At 37.1% G+C, this 14,841-nt stretch overlaps 1 protein-coding gene across 2 annotated transcripts in view; it reads left to right on the top strand.

The window, feature by feature from the left end:
* Positions 1-14,841, top strand: part of SEMA3A (semaphorin 3A) — a 165,315-nt gene that overhangs the window by 120,511 nt on the left and 29,963 nt on the right. For both annotated transcript variants that reach the window (XM_077179195.1, XM_054631159.2), the window contains 4 exons: positions 6,949-7,091; positions 8,232-8,346; positions 8,438-8,507; positions 9,560-9,704. In XM_077179195.1, coding sequence (XP_077035310.1) covers positions 6,949-7,091; positions 8,232-8,346; positions 8,438-8,507; positions 9,560-9,704 — 473 coding nt within the window. The remainder of the gene's footprint in view (positions 1-6,948; positions 7,092-8,231; positions 8,347-8,437; positions 8,508-9,559; positions 9,705-14,841) is intronic.

The following is a 14,841-nucleotide window of genomic DNA, read 5'->3' as shown; positions in this document are numbered from 1 at the left end:
ACTCATTCACAATACTCCAGAGGGGCTGAGCACCCCAAACTGAGGTTGTGCTCTCCTTACCCTGCATCACTGCCAGCCCCCAGGACGGCTCAGTCCCCAACCTGGCCTTGCCAAGTTTTCACTTCTGCTGGCTGCCCCCAGCGTGGAGCCTGATTGCTTTAGGATGTTGCAATACACTTTCCCTTTCTTGCTTTTTTGCCTCAAATACAGATCCTTAAAAAGCCTCATCATTTAAATTCAGTTTTATTGTCTCTCACAATGAGAATGGTGCATGGATGGCACTTATGGTCAAGCCACTGTAAAAGCCACAAGGGCTAGACTCCTGTTGCTGTATGTGTAAGTGTACCTTTGAGATGCAGAAGAATTTACATGTGTAAAAATATGGTGTGTGTTTTTTAATTCATGTCTTTTGAGTGTTACATTGCTGCTGCAGCCATGTATTGAAATGACAGAAGACTGATATGTTGTTGCTACTTTTAATACCTTTCATCCTTGAAAGTCTGTAATCTCTTCATGTCACACAAGTCACCACTGAAGCATAGCATTTGGAATCTGCAGAGGAAGGGTTTGTTGGTTTGAGGTTGTTTGTTTCTTTTTAAATTATGAAAAGAGTTTGGAATAAAATATTTTTTTTATTGAAATTAAAAGAAACTTTTGGTAAACCTTACACTTATTAGTGTGTTTTATAATCTGTCTCACAAAAATTGCCTTTACTAATCTTTGAAAAATTGATAAAAAATAGGATATCACTTCTAAGAAAGAGAAACTAGCTGACATAACTAATGTACTACTCTAAGATCATCTTGACTCAAAGATTAGCCATTTGATGATTATCATCAGGCTTTAAAACTCTTTCTGAGGGGAATTTCCATTGCAAAATCAGTGAGGGACCATGAGGCTTCTTACCTTGTAATAGCTGCTGACAGCTTGATCATGCATGGCCTGCATGCCACACATCCTCCTGACTTTGTAAACAGCATCTTTAAATGACATCTCTACTCTGTGGTCTGTCCTTTCTATGTTAGCATCTGACAATAAGTTACCACAAAACCCTCATATTAGCTCCATAATAGCCACAAGTTATCCCTTGTGCAAACAGCATTCCCAGTTCGAGGATGTGGTCTGATGTGGCCATCCGTGTTATTGAGGAGCTTCACTAGAAGCAGTGAATCCATGAGAGCTCTGCAGCATTTTCCTGAGTCAACAGCAGCAAGAGGAATGTGAAAGTTGGGGAATTTAAATGAAGGAACTTTGAAAGAACACCACTAAAAGCTTTGGTGTTTTGTAAACTACATTCGAGTGTGTAAAACCACAAACCATCTTAGCTCTCTCATCACCACATATTAACAGCTTTGTCCTCTGGTGACCTTGCTGAGGCAGAAGCTCTGCTCTGCACATTTGTGACTGGAGCTGCAGCTCTCTTCTCTGTGGGTAGTAGGGCTTCACAGAGAGAGCAAGTCCAGATTTTGTGAGGACAGTGTTTGGTTCTCTGTGCTGGGTCCCAGCGGACGGGCGCTGTACGTGGTTATGAAGCCTTGAGTAGCTGTCTATTTTTGTTGTTGTTAAATTTTTAATTTCATCTTCTCTAGCCTTCCTCTCCTTAGGGTCCCAGTCACCCTCCAGTACTTTTCATTAAATTACAGCAATTGCAGTTTTACTGAGCATAAAATTTCCCTAGTTTCCTAGAATTTTCTTGCTGTGAACTGATAAATTAGTCATTTTGACCGTAAATATACAATAATAGGGGCATCCAGTTCAAACTCTTTACAAAGCATTTCCTAAGAGAGCTGCCCTTTGGTTCTTGTCAAGTGATGAAGAGATGACCCCAGCTTCTGTGCTTTCAGCTTACTCAATCTTGACAGCTAAAGGTAATTTCTGTGCCTTCAAGTTTATAGATCTTCATTAAAATGCTAATACAATTCACTTAGAAAGCCAATTTCTGACTTTTATTGTTTCCTGCTCTTGGGTGCGTGTGTGTATTTGTGGGTTATTGTTGGTAAAGGGTAACATTTGTTAAAGAACCAGTGCAGATCGATATACCTTCGCTTTCCCTCAACCTGAAATGCTGAGACAGGCAAAACATGTTTCCATTACTTAAATAAGCAAACAATGGCAAATAAATCATAAAGGCAGCTGGACCAAGGTGTCGTTTTCATAAAGAGCCAGATTTCTCAGAAAGGACAGTTTAATGGGCTGCTGCCAGAGAAATGTCTGCAGAGCTGGTAATTGCAGGAGGGCACACAAAGGTGTCATGTGGGATCTGAGGAGTAGCACCACAGCCAAGACAACTGGAAAAAGGAGACTGAAAAAGGTGTGGACTTTAATGATTTGCTTCTTAAAGGCTGATTGTTTTAAATAAAAATCTAAGTTTTTATTTTTAGCTTGTTCACTTTGGCTGCAAGATCAGAGAAGTGTTTTTAGCTGTAATTTTTATTTTGATCGTGTTTGTGCTGTGGCTTTGTTTCTCCTTTGATCATGCTAAAACACGTTTCAGAAATGTTTGTTTGATGTATGCTGTTTTTTAAAGCAGTCTTCTATATTGTCTGCCTGTGTTTTTTAAAAGCAATGAATCATTGCAAAATATTTGCTGTCAAATTATTTCTTAAATCCATTTTCCCAAAACAAGCTTTCTGGACTTCTAATCAATGGGAGACTGCTTTCAAACAAGAAAGTGTTGAACTGTTGTTGCAGCACTTCTGAGGGCTACGTGGATTGGAGGCAGTTTTAGGGTTGCAGAATACTCCATAATTCATACTCAGAAATTTGAAGTCATTCCGTCTACCCCCAATAGCAGCAGTGCACTGACTTTTACAATTATTACTGGTGGGTTTGGATCAAAGTCCTACTTCCCATTCAGTAAAACTTGCTTGAAGTTCATTCCAGCATTTCTTTTGTGGCTGTGTTGTGTTGAATGTATGAAATAGGTCAACCCTGACTGAATTATTTTAAACGTCCCATGGGGACCGCTTGATACCAAACCTGTTTAAATTTGCAGGGTAGGGCAGGGCAGTCTCAATACTCGAACATACACATTCATGGATGACATTCTTTCTTCTGCTGCATGGGTGAGCAATTAGGAGAGTCAAGGAGAAGTCCCTTATTCCCTCATCTGTGGATATCTCCCTTCCAATCCTCAAAGAAGAGCAGTCAAAAAGTGCTGTGCAGTCTGTGGAGAGGGCTGTGTTGCGTGACTGCTGGCCATCTGGCTGATTGATTCATCAAGACCCTCAGCAGCCAGTAGTGAGCGTGGTCTGAAGCCCTGGGGTTGAATGCAAGTGTGCATCAAGCCTCAGGCAAGTCAGGCAGCCTCTGTGCTAGTGGAACAATAAAGAACACACTACAGATCACTGGTTCTTAGCTTTATAACCCATGAAATTGTCAAGCACTTTTCTCTCCCTGTCCCCACACATGGTATCATGATGTTGTTTCTGTAACCACTACATTCATTCTAAACAGAAATTAATCTATTTCTATATGCAACAGAACACATGTAGCCTGCTCTTCATTTATTTGGTTCACTGCATAGACATAAATCTGTTAGATGGAAGAGGGGGAAAAACCCAAGCCACCAGGTAACAAGAGCAAGGGCCCTATAACATGAAGAACCACTCTTTTATTGACTAAAACATATCGATTTACCTAGATGGAAAAACAGTCCAAGGTGTGCTCAGTAAGAAGTGTTATTCAAGAAAAGGTGTTTCATGATGTACAATGGATGTGTTTCTAATAGAGGTTGTGTGACTACTTCATTTGCAGGGATGTAGTCAGGATTATTAATCACTCATTGAAAATCTGAATCCATCTCTGATGAGCACTGGTAAGAAGTATATACAAAGCATACTCACATGTGCTCTAGCTGTGGCATTAGTTTTATCTGCCTGCCTCACAACCCTCTTCTCTGCTTTCACTCTGACAGAATAATTTAAAATACATATTTTCAATTTATTCAACTATTTTTCTATCATTGTAGTGTCAGTCCTGCTTTAATACTAAACTGTCTTACTATTTCTGGTTCACTTGCAAAATTATGAGAGGGAAAGAAAAGAATAATAATATGCTAACCGAGGGCAAGTTTACATAACCAGTGCTATATCAGCAATATTTTTGCCTCAAAATGGGGCTCCCCACAGTATCTTCATAGGCCAATGTAAAGTTAGATTTTTGACACCTGATAATATAGTGATTTATTTTAGAACTTGATCTCTTGTGATTTACAAAACCCATTGTGCTAGAAACAAATCATTCAACCATTTGGGAATGTGTTTAGGTTTTGGTTGAATATTTTTTTTTACCCTTTTTCATTAAGCCCTTAAGGATGTAAAAGCAACATATTCAGAAAAGAGGTTCCCCAGATCCAGTAGCCAAGAACAGTGTATTCTAATGGCTATCTTCTTTCTCTGGTGGATCCTTCCCCAGTCTGCAGTACAGAAATTTTCAAGCTGTAGCCCTTGTTTCTTGAGATTGAAGTTGCATGCAAAGCCCTAGTATATCGCATAAAAAACAGTTGAGATATTTTTTATCTTGAGTCTCATGTCACTGTAACTTGAAAGCTATTAAATGCACACTAGAAAGAAAGGAAGGACATTTAATAGCTTTCATTACTGGGGTTTGGGGTGGAGAGCTTAAGATCTCAGATTTTTCATGTTCTCAGATGTCTAAAAATGTTTATTTTAAGAGACAATAGGTGGTAGACGCCATTTCACAGAGATCTGTTTTGTGGCCTGTGTTGTTCAACATGTTCATAAATAACCTGAAAAAGAGGTTGAATGAGAGGTTGTTTTTTTTTCACATGAACCTAAGTTATTCAGCAGTGTGAGACAAAGGAAGACTGTGAAGGGTAACAAAAGGATCTTAATGCAACTGGGTAGCTAAGCAATCAAATGACAAATTAAATTATTTTTGATGAATGATGTAGTGATAAACCATGGGGAAAACCATGAGGAGAGTATGTCTATCTTCACATATAAAAGAATGGGCTATGGACAGAGTACCACCAATGAAGAGTGAAGTTCTGAGGTTATGGCATGTAAATTCCATGGCAATTTCAGATTACTGTTTAGGAGCTGTCAGAACCATATTAACTGCTAGAAATTAATAGGGAAAAAAAAAAGAAAAAGGAAAAACTGCAACAGAGAATTCAACAAAGAGAATTGCTCCAGCCCTTGTTAAAGAGCATAGTTCATCCACATCTTGATCACTGGGCATTTTTCCAATACAGGAATTGAGAGGAACCAAATAAAGTTATTGAGATCACTGTTCAAAACAAAAATCAGAAGTAAATTTTAGTTCATTACATTGTGTAGGTGAGGAACAAATTCCAAAAGGACATGCTGAATTCTGGAAATGTGCATGGGTTCAAGAAGAAACTAGACAGATAACTGGATTGAAAGTCTATTGAGAGTTAACTAAGGGCTCAGAAGCAGCAAAGCTCAGGGAATCAGCTACACTGAAAACAGCTGAAGGAAGGGATTGTCTTCTGGGAGAATATTATTTGTAATCACCATATTCTTTCTTGTCTCAAATAATTACTTCTGGAGAATCTTGGAGGTTGTGTATTGATCTAAGTAAACTTTGGTCTGAGCCAGTAGGGTCATCCTTCTGTACTTATATAAAATATATACATGTATGCACCTACAACACAAATACATGAGAATATATACATATATATATATACACACACACACAGAGTACATGATAATACATACACATACACACAAAATTGTGCTGTATATACTCATATAATATAAACATCTAAACTTCTAAACTTCTGTGTGCATAACTTGTCAATGTGTCTTAAAAACACTGCCATCCTTAATAAGGCAATGGGTCGCACAGGCCAGCTAGTGCAAACTGGCAAAACATAGCAAAGTTCATTATTTCCATGATTATCTGGCAATAAATATACACTGAAAAGATGTTAATACAGACACTAAAATAGCTTACAATTTCACATAGGAACAGGACTCGGAGTAGTTAAATATAGTTCTTCTACAGTTAATTATCCCAGCAGGATGTAGAATGGTTATAAAACAGATTGGTAAATCTGTTGGATATGCCTTCTTTTTCCAAATATAGTGAAAGATACCAGCTGAAGTATCTCTGTAAAATACAGTGATGAGCCAGATGCACCACTGGCATGAATTTATTGATGTGAATTCTATAAAATTCTCTCTCCCAAAACTTTTTTACAGTATTTTTATGTAACCCATCAGTATGTCCACATTATATGTATTTTCGCTTGTTGATATATCTTTTTTGCCACCAAATAAAGTTGTCACTCTAATCATTAAGAAATAAAGTTTATGTATGTAAAAATAATACTTCACAAAAATGGAAAGACAAAGTATTTCAACAACTTGAGTAGAAATTCTAAAATATATTTCTCTTCTAAAAAGAAGACAAAAATTTGGGAATTTGGGGTATCATGTGCAGGTAGTATCAATCAAAATGTGGTTTTCAACTTAACTTTTTTTAACAGTAATGAACTAACAATTTTCTAGGTGTAATTTTTTTTAAATTTCTAAAATGAGAACTTTACATTTGTCTCCATAATTCTTTCATTTTAATTGTTACTTTAACAGAAAGACTAACCAAAGTCCAGACATCCAAAGAAGAAAAATGTCAGTAAAAAATACATGGAATTATGAAACCATGCTGTAATGTTATACAAACATTTGTAAAGAGATTTCATAAACATTTAATTGCTCCAATAATAAAGTTAAGATTTGTTCATTAAATATCTGTAGCAAACACCTCTCTGTATTAAAGATAAGAGGAATGTAAATACCTGTCACACATTAGCAGGTGATGATGTACCTAATATAGAAATATTTACCATGGGATACAATGACTGGGTCTTGGGAAGAAAAATGACAGTTTATTTATGTAAGGAAGAGAAATGATCCAGTTCATGCAGTAGTAATGTGCACAATGGCTTTGTCTTCTCAGATCCCAGATTTGTCAGTGCTCACCTGATACCAGAGAGTGACAATCCAGAAGATGACAAGATCTACTTCTTCTTCCGTGAAAATGCAATTGATGGAGAGCACACTGGAAAAGCCACCCATGCCAGAATAGGGCAGATCTGCAAGGTCAGATGATGAATTCTTGGTGTGATACTGAATGCATTTGCAAGCAATTTTAGAAATTGTGTTTTCTCACCTGTTAACTATTCAGTATTAATTGACTCTTGGGTCATCCCAAGACAAAAATAGTGTGGGGATGACATACAGAAATCAATGCCATTCAATTCCTTTTTAGGGGGGAAAATTCTCAAACTATGATGTTTGGTTTAAAAATCTGTAGGTATCTTCTGAGGCTTAGAAAGTGTCTGCAAAAGAAAGTCTTTTTACAGGAAATGTGATACTTCCAGGTAGGCCAAAAACATCTGAAGAATTTGCTTTTTAAGTGTTAATATCTTTCCATTCCCACGTTAGTGAAAACCTTTAAAACCGAGGCAAAGGAAGATACAGAAAAATGATTGTTTAAGGCTAGCTGTAGAAATGGGCAGCCATTCCAAAGACCCTTAGTGACTGCAAGATGAATCATTTGTCCACACTGATAAATGTCCAGAGGTTTTTCTGACAGACTTCCAAAAACATTTCTGCTAATGAAATTAAATTAAAAAAAATGTTGTACCTTTGGCAACTGTAGTGTTTACAGTAAAATTTTCTGTTAATCCATAAGGACAATTTCAATTTACCTCCTTGAATTCAGTGGTTCCTACTTGTAAACCAATTACCCCACAAGTATGAAGTCCTCAGGGCCCTTTGTTTCTACGTTTGGTGGCTGTACAGCTGACCCCACTGTTCTGGCATTTTTGTCTACTTTGTTCCATTGCAAGTTTCATTTCTACTTTATTGCTACCTATTTCAGCATAATAAACCCCCTCAGCTTTTCCAGGACATGGCAGACTGGAAGCTTTGGAGCAAGATATTCTGCCAATTCCTTTTTTCCCAGTGTTGAATATGTATAAAGTTATATAAAGAGATTTGAGTGTTTCTGGTTTTAAGTTATGGACTAGTATGATATATGGCACAATCAATGTAAAATAAAAATAATTCAGATTTTTTTGTCTTTGCGACATAATATTGCTTTTGTACATAGAGGGTGAATTCTTCTCTCTTGTTTTCTCTAAATGTCATCTTATTTACTATATTTTATCTGTACTCTGTTGATATTTGAAACAAAGACTGTTGCTAAATATTAATGCAAAACACTTCTGTTATTAGAATGACTTTGGTGGACACAGGAGCCTTGTTAACAAATGGACAACTTTCCTCAAAGCACGTCTGATCTGTTCTGTGCCAGGACCCAATGGCATTGACACACACTTTGATGAACTACGTAAGTGGCAGAAGTGGCTGGAAAATAGAAATGTCTTCAGGTATTACCTGTATGAATTTAACCTGATTTTCTTTTCTTCTTGTCATTACAGAGGACGTGTTCCTAATGAACTCTAAAGACCCTAAAAATCCAATAGTCTATGGAGTGTTTACAACTTCCAGGTACAGAGCATATCATTTTCTTGCATGGAAACTTGGATGGCTGCTTGTTTTAAAGAGGTCTCTTTGTTAAAAGTGTTTTTAAAAACCACAAAATTTTCTTAACCTTTGAACCGAGAAGTCAATGTCAGTAAGAAGTAATGAATTAGGTTTCTTTCTTATGAGCAGTGTACATCATCACCCTGAAGCTAGCAAACACAAAGACTATCAGTTTCTCAGGCTGTTCTTGCCATTGAATTGGCTTTTTATAGCAGGGATCAGCATTTTTAGCCCTTTCCACATAGATTTGGAAAATGAATGCAAGCATAAATAAACTTGTTTGGGGGCAGTGTAAAATAGGAAATCTGTGGAGTGAGAAATTGGCTAGTCAAGGAGATTTTAATAAAAAATATTGCTGAAATCTGGAAAGTCTAGTGATCTTTCAAAAGTTCTGTTATTGAATCACATATAACTGTGACTTGAATGTTTTTGTTACATTGTGCTTTCACCAAGAACAAAATATACTTGCAGCTTTGGCCTGAGGAAGGTTTGCAGTACTAGTTGTATTGCCACATTTGTCTGTGAAAGAAACAAGTTTTAGTTTCTAAACAGAAAGAATGTTTCTAGTGATACCAGGCATAGAAGAGGGAGATTTACAAGTCCTTACTGTCTTCTGTAAAAAATGTCAGGGTAAGGACAACACTGAAGTTTGTACTTGTGCTGCCCAAATGATGGAAGAGACTGCTAAAAAAAATAGAAAAATGTAGAGTGTAGGAAAAAATTGAATAGTTCTCTAGGGAAAGCCTTACTGAAATTTACTCAAATTTGGGCTTTGGCCTTCTGGGGACAAGATGTTTTAAATAGTGAAATAGCAGCCATCTGCTAAGGAAAATGTCTGGGAGATCATATCAGTTTTGCTGAACTTTCACAGGAGGTGAGTGAGGATTGCTCTGAGAGCATGTCAGAGGTTTGATAATCATCACATGCAATAAATTAGAAAGCATCAAGCTGCTATTCCCATAGCTCTAGCACTTGATTAAAGAAGCTGATTTCATTTCTTCTCCCCTCATTTTCAGTAATATCTTCAAGGGATCAGCAGTGTGTATGTACAGCATGACTGATGTCAGGAGGGTGTTCCTTGGTCCCTATGCCCACCGAGATGGCCCCAACTACCAGTGGGTTCCCTACCAAGGGCGAGTGCCGTACCCACGGCCAGGAACTGTAAGTACCCCAAGGAATCCGAACTGGGAAAACTGTGGAAAGTATTTTCACACATTACACGGTCCTTGAGCTGAGATCCAGGAAAGAAACTGACACAAATAACGAAATAGATAGAGTGGCAGAAGGGAAAGCTAACAGTTCCTCCAGGTCCAGAATGTACTGATTTTCTTGTAACATATGAAACTGCAGTAACAACTTCACTTGGATTTTAATTTTGGCATTCATATTAACAACTTCAAAAGAAGTTTTTGTAATGGCTGGAGAATTTTACTGAAAGTCAAGTGTTTCATAAATTATATTGCATTATCCTTTCCTTGGAATTAGGTTTTTTCCCCAAATATTGGCTGACTGAGCCATTCTTCATAAAAATGAATGGAAAACAGGATTTGCCTCACTGTTAGGAACTTTCAGTCAACGTTAAATCTAGGACAGTAAAACACATATTTCTGCAACAGATGATAGAGTGACTACAATAGTTTCTAACTTCCACTGGGAATTTTTAAAAAGATATGGTTTTACCTGATTCTCTGTTTCTGGTTTATAAATGAGTAAAATATCAATCCATATAAGACATCCATATTTCAACTGATATCATCACATTCTAGAAATATTTAAGTGCCTCTGAAATTTCCAGTAGTCTAAGAAGATGGGACATTTATGAAACAAGCATTAATTGTATACATTGGGCTTGCTCTTTAGCTTGTGTAAGTCAGCTTGGCCCATTTGTGTTGAGAACTGTCATTGCAGAAGATTACATATATATGTACACATGGATACATAAAAATGTATATATGTAAATAATATATATGTCTACAACATTCTTCTCAAAGTCTTCTTAAGTCTAAGGCACAAAAGAAAACTGGAATAACTTTGCTTCTTTAGTTCATCAAATTTTCTACTTTTCTGTGGTATGTTTGAAATTGTCCTTTCAAATCTGATCTTTCAACTGATATATATGTCCAGCTAATGAAAATTACTTCCTAAGTAAAAGAAAACAGTGGCTCCCTGACAGCTGGATTCCTCAGCACTCCTCACTCCTTCACTGCAACTAAAGGAATTTCTAATTTTTTCCAGACTTAAAATATCAGCTCTGCAGCATAAAAGAGGTTTCATTTCTCATCTGATGGTGAAGCTTTTTTCCCCAATTATTACAGTTAATTCTGTTATGTCAGGGAGTTGGGTTTTTTTTAAGTTCTATTGTGTTACAACTCTAGAAAATGTGAATGAGTAGATATTTTTGGTATTTCTTGTATAGCTATTCTCACCTTTTCAGTTTAACAGACTTAATGTTCCTTATTCTGTTCCTTTATACTCCTCTTTGATTGCAGTTTCAATTAGCCTTTCTGAATAAAACCAGATACTAGATATTATGTAGAATTATAAGAATGTTGCATGTTTTTATTACAGAAGTAGACTGAGATAAAGAACTGACTGCTGCACACAGACTCTGTTGCATTCATTCCTCTGCAGAGATCAGATGCAGCTCTGTTGAGATTCTAAATACACAACTCAAATGCTGGCAATTCTGTGTCCTGAGACACATTTCTGGCCTCAGTTCTGCCTGGGAGTTACTCCTCAACTTCAACTTCTCTGAGGGTCTTGATGTGAGTTGTACATGAGAAAAGAATAACTTGATCAGCTTCCCCAGAATAAGCAGAAAAACAAGGGTCAGAACCCAGCCCTTGAGTGACAGTGACCTAAGACACCAGAGCCTTTGTCAAAGTAAGGAAATGCAGTTAGGTTACAGATACTTCTGTTTCTGGCTACCCTATCACAATGGAGTTTACCTTTATGATTTCATTATAAAATGCTTTTATTAAGATTCACAAAGTGCAGAGATGTTCAGATTCCACCATAAGCTGTTTTCTTGCCTAAAAATCAAATGTAGTCCCAAATTTTACAGGTCTGCTTAGCCCCACAGATGTAGTGCAGGAGGCCATGCCACTGTAATTGTTGTTAGACTGGCTGAAGCCAGCAGTTTGTCTGAGCACAATGCCAGGACTCTAATCCTGGGTTCTGCCACTTTAAAAAAAGAGGCATGCCCTCACAGTTGCTAAAATCATTCTGTTCTATTAATAGGATAAAACTGAATTGTAAAATGAGGTGCATTTCTGGCTGGAAAGAAGCTTTTTGTTTATAAAGTGATGAAGTTGTGTGTGTTTCCAATGATTTGAAGATCTGTTGAGAATAGAGAAGAAAAAGATTTTTGAAGTTCCTTAGATGTCAGACTTTTGGACTCCTTTTCCAAGAAATGCAGAAAGAGATGGAGGAAAAAACCTGATGTTAGAGTAATTCATTTCCAGATTGCACTGCAGTTAAACAGTACTGAATTATCTCAGGAATTTAATAGGTGAGGTGCCAGTAAACTTCTTGAGCATCTGGTGATTTGCCCAGTATGAGTAAAAGAAAAAGAAAGGAAATGGTTTTTGAAAAACCAGGAAACCTGGTAAACAATTCTGCATCAACTTCACATGCAGCAAAGAAATTGCCAGAATTTTTCCTGTACGATCTACAGGACTTGGGTTTTGTTCTTTCTTTTCTTTTTTCTTTTCTTTTTTTTTTTCCTTTTTTAAACTTTTTTAAAGTATCTGGGAGAGGAGGGAGGACATGCCTCATCTTAACTCAGGTAGCTCATCCTGAATTCCTATCTGACTTTCAGTGAATTCAGCTACAGAGCTCAGGTTTTCTCTGCTTCATGATACCAAGAGTTATGACCAAAGACCTTTTTCTTCCTACCAAAATGTAGATAAAGATTCCTTACTAGGCCTAGTCCTGGTAATGCACTTTAAACTTCACATATAAAGACACAGGGTTACAGTAATTTTTTTATTCTCAGAAAAGCAGGGGATCCAAGGAGTAATAAGGGTCTCAGAATTGAGAGTCTTATTCAAACACACAGAATTATGACTCTAATTCTAGTTTTATGAATTTTCTGTGCAAACTATATCTTGCTTCATAGAATGATAGAATATCCTGAGTTGGAAGGGAACCACAAGGGTCACTGAGTCCAACTCCTGGCTCTGAACAGAACAGCCCCAAGAGCTACACCCTGTGCCTGAGAGCATTGTCCAAATGCTTCCTGAGCTCTGGCACTCTTGGTGCTGTGACCATTTCCCTTGGGAGATTGTTTCATATTGCTGCAAGTAAAATCCTTTGTTAGAAAATGAGCCAGAAAGTAAATATTCAAGCAGTTGAAACACAGCTGAAATTCATTTGCCTAAAATTGAAATGAATGTTCATTTAGTTTTTTTTTCAGTGTTTGCCCAGCTGCAATTAACAATACTTAGTTCTTGTGTAGTGATTTTTATGCATAGAGTACTTTACAGCTATTATCTAATTAATTGCTATCTAATTAATCCAAGTAATTAGTATTGAACTGTAGCTAGAATATTAATTGAGATGCAAAGCAAACTTAAAGTGCAGCATTTGAAACACTATTTTTGAGACAGAGAATGGTTTGGCCAACAATCATGAAAAGTCCATCTGATTTTCTCTTTGTAATATTTTTGTACAAAAGAGCAACAACATATAATAATAAGAAAAAGGTTAAAAAAATCTTGAAAAACTCAAATAGATAGCTAATTTGGTTTCTGCTTTGTCTGCTCCACATGCCTTAATCAAATATTCTTCTTCTCTCCTCTCTTACCTTCCATAAAAACAGAATTTGCTTACTAACAAATATGGAATTTGCTTACTAACAAATATGCCCACAAGGGACAATTTACACTTTATATGTCCATGCTGGAAGTGTCCCTTTGCTGAGTAAAGCAACTACTCTTTTTTGACATTGATTTTTAAATTTCATTTCTGTTGAATTATTAATAATTTGGATCAAGGTGATAGCAAAGACAATCGATTTTTTTTCTGTTGAGCATCCTGCAAGGTCTGGATTCTTGCTTAATAAGATCTTGTCCGCTAGGTTTTTAATTTAATTGGAAGGCATTTTATACCTGGATATAAAGGGCAAATTATCTCAGTCATTTTAACACCAGTTGTTTATATTTGAAGGTCAAATACTGGAAAATAATTAATTTCAGCTGGGATTCAGTGTTTTATATGTCTTTAAGAGTTATCTGAACAGATCTGTAGTTGGGCTCACCAATATCTTTGACAAGTATCTTTGGCCTTTGGTCATGGTGGCTCATGGTTTCATTCACCCATTAACAGTACTAATATAGTGCTAATGCTTATGTTAATGTTACAGGTAACTGTTCATGAAATACTTACCAATTCTATAGAAGAGATGATGACAAATGGTGATGATCAGCCACAGAGTGTCCTGATGGGGATATGTAATAGCTGAAAGTGGAGGAATACTTTTGTGGCTACCAAGACCATGGTCTTACCTCTCTGGTTTCTGCTTAGAGTGGGAGAACATAAGTTAAATGTGAAAAGAAGAGCCCTGTGGTTCTCACAGATGAGAGGCAAAACTGTCTGGCCCACCCCTGGGTATATGCAGGGGAAAAGTGATTCTTTTCTGTCTTACATCATTGGACCAGATTCATCCCAATGGGACACACCAGCTGTGCAGGACAGTGAGGAGTTACTGCAGTTCCTTAGTAAGATCCTCTCACCTAAGAGTTCATGTGGACAGTGTGATGAGTAACACTCACAGAAGGCTTTCTTTAGAATCAGAGGGGAAAAAAAAGATACATTTAAGACATGACTCACTAGATTTGATTTAGCGTAACAGGATCCACATTATCGGGACTACATGGAGGACACAGAGTTGTTGAGACAAGCAGGGGTTTGAAAAGTCAGTAGAACAGGGCATTGTCCCAGGATTTAAGGATTTGGTTCCTCACACAGAAATTTGGACTTCCAGTGAACTTCTGAAGACAATACTTTGAAACAAAGATGATGGTGTGACAGATGAGTAATGAGAGGGTTGACTCTCACAATTAAGAGACAAATATTATGTATATATGTTAAGAGAAGTTTTATAGACTTATAGTTATGTTTTACCCCCCCTTGCATTGTTATCAGTGGGTGGCCTGGGTTCAGGACATTTGAGAGGGTCAGCTTGTTGCTATGGCAACAAGCAACTGACCTCCAATCAAGATTTAAGGAAGTGAACTCCACCACTGGACAGTGAAAAGGAGTCGATGGACAGAACTTTGGGTGGGGCTAAAGGGTT

Source organism: Agelaius phoeniceus, chromosome 5 (assembly GCF_051311805.1).
Source record: "Agelaius phoeniceus isolate bAgePho1 chromosome 5, bAgePho1.hap1, whole genome shotgun sequence".
Taxonomy (NCBI): Eukaryota; Metazoa; Chordata; class Aves; order Passeriformes; family Icteridae; genus Agelaius; species Agelaius phoeniceus.
This window is presented reverse-complemented; position numbering and strand designations above follow the sequence as displayed.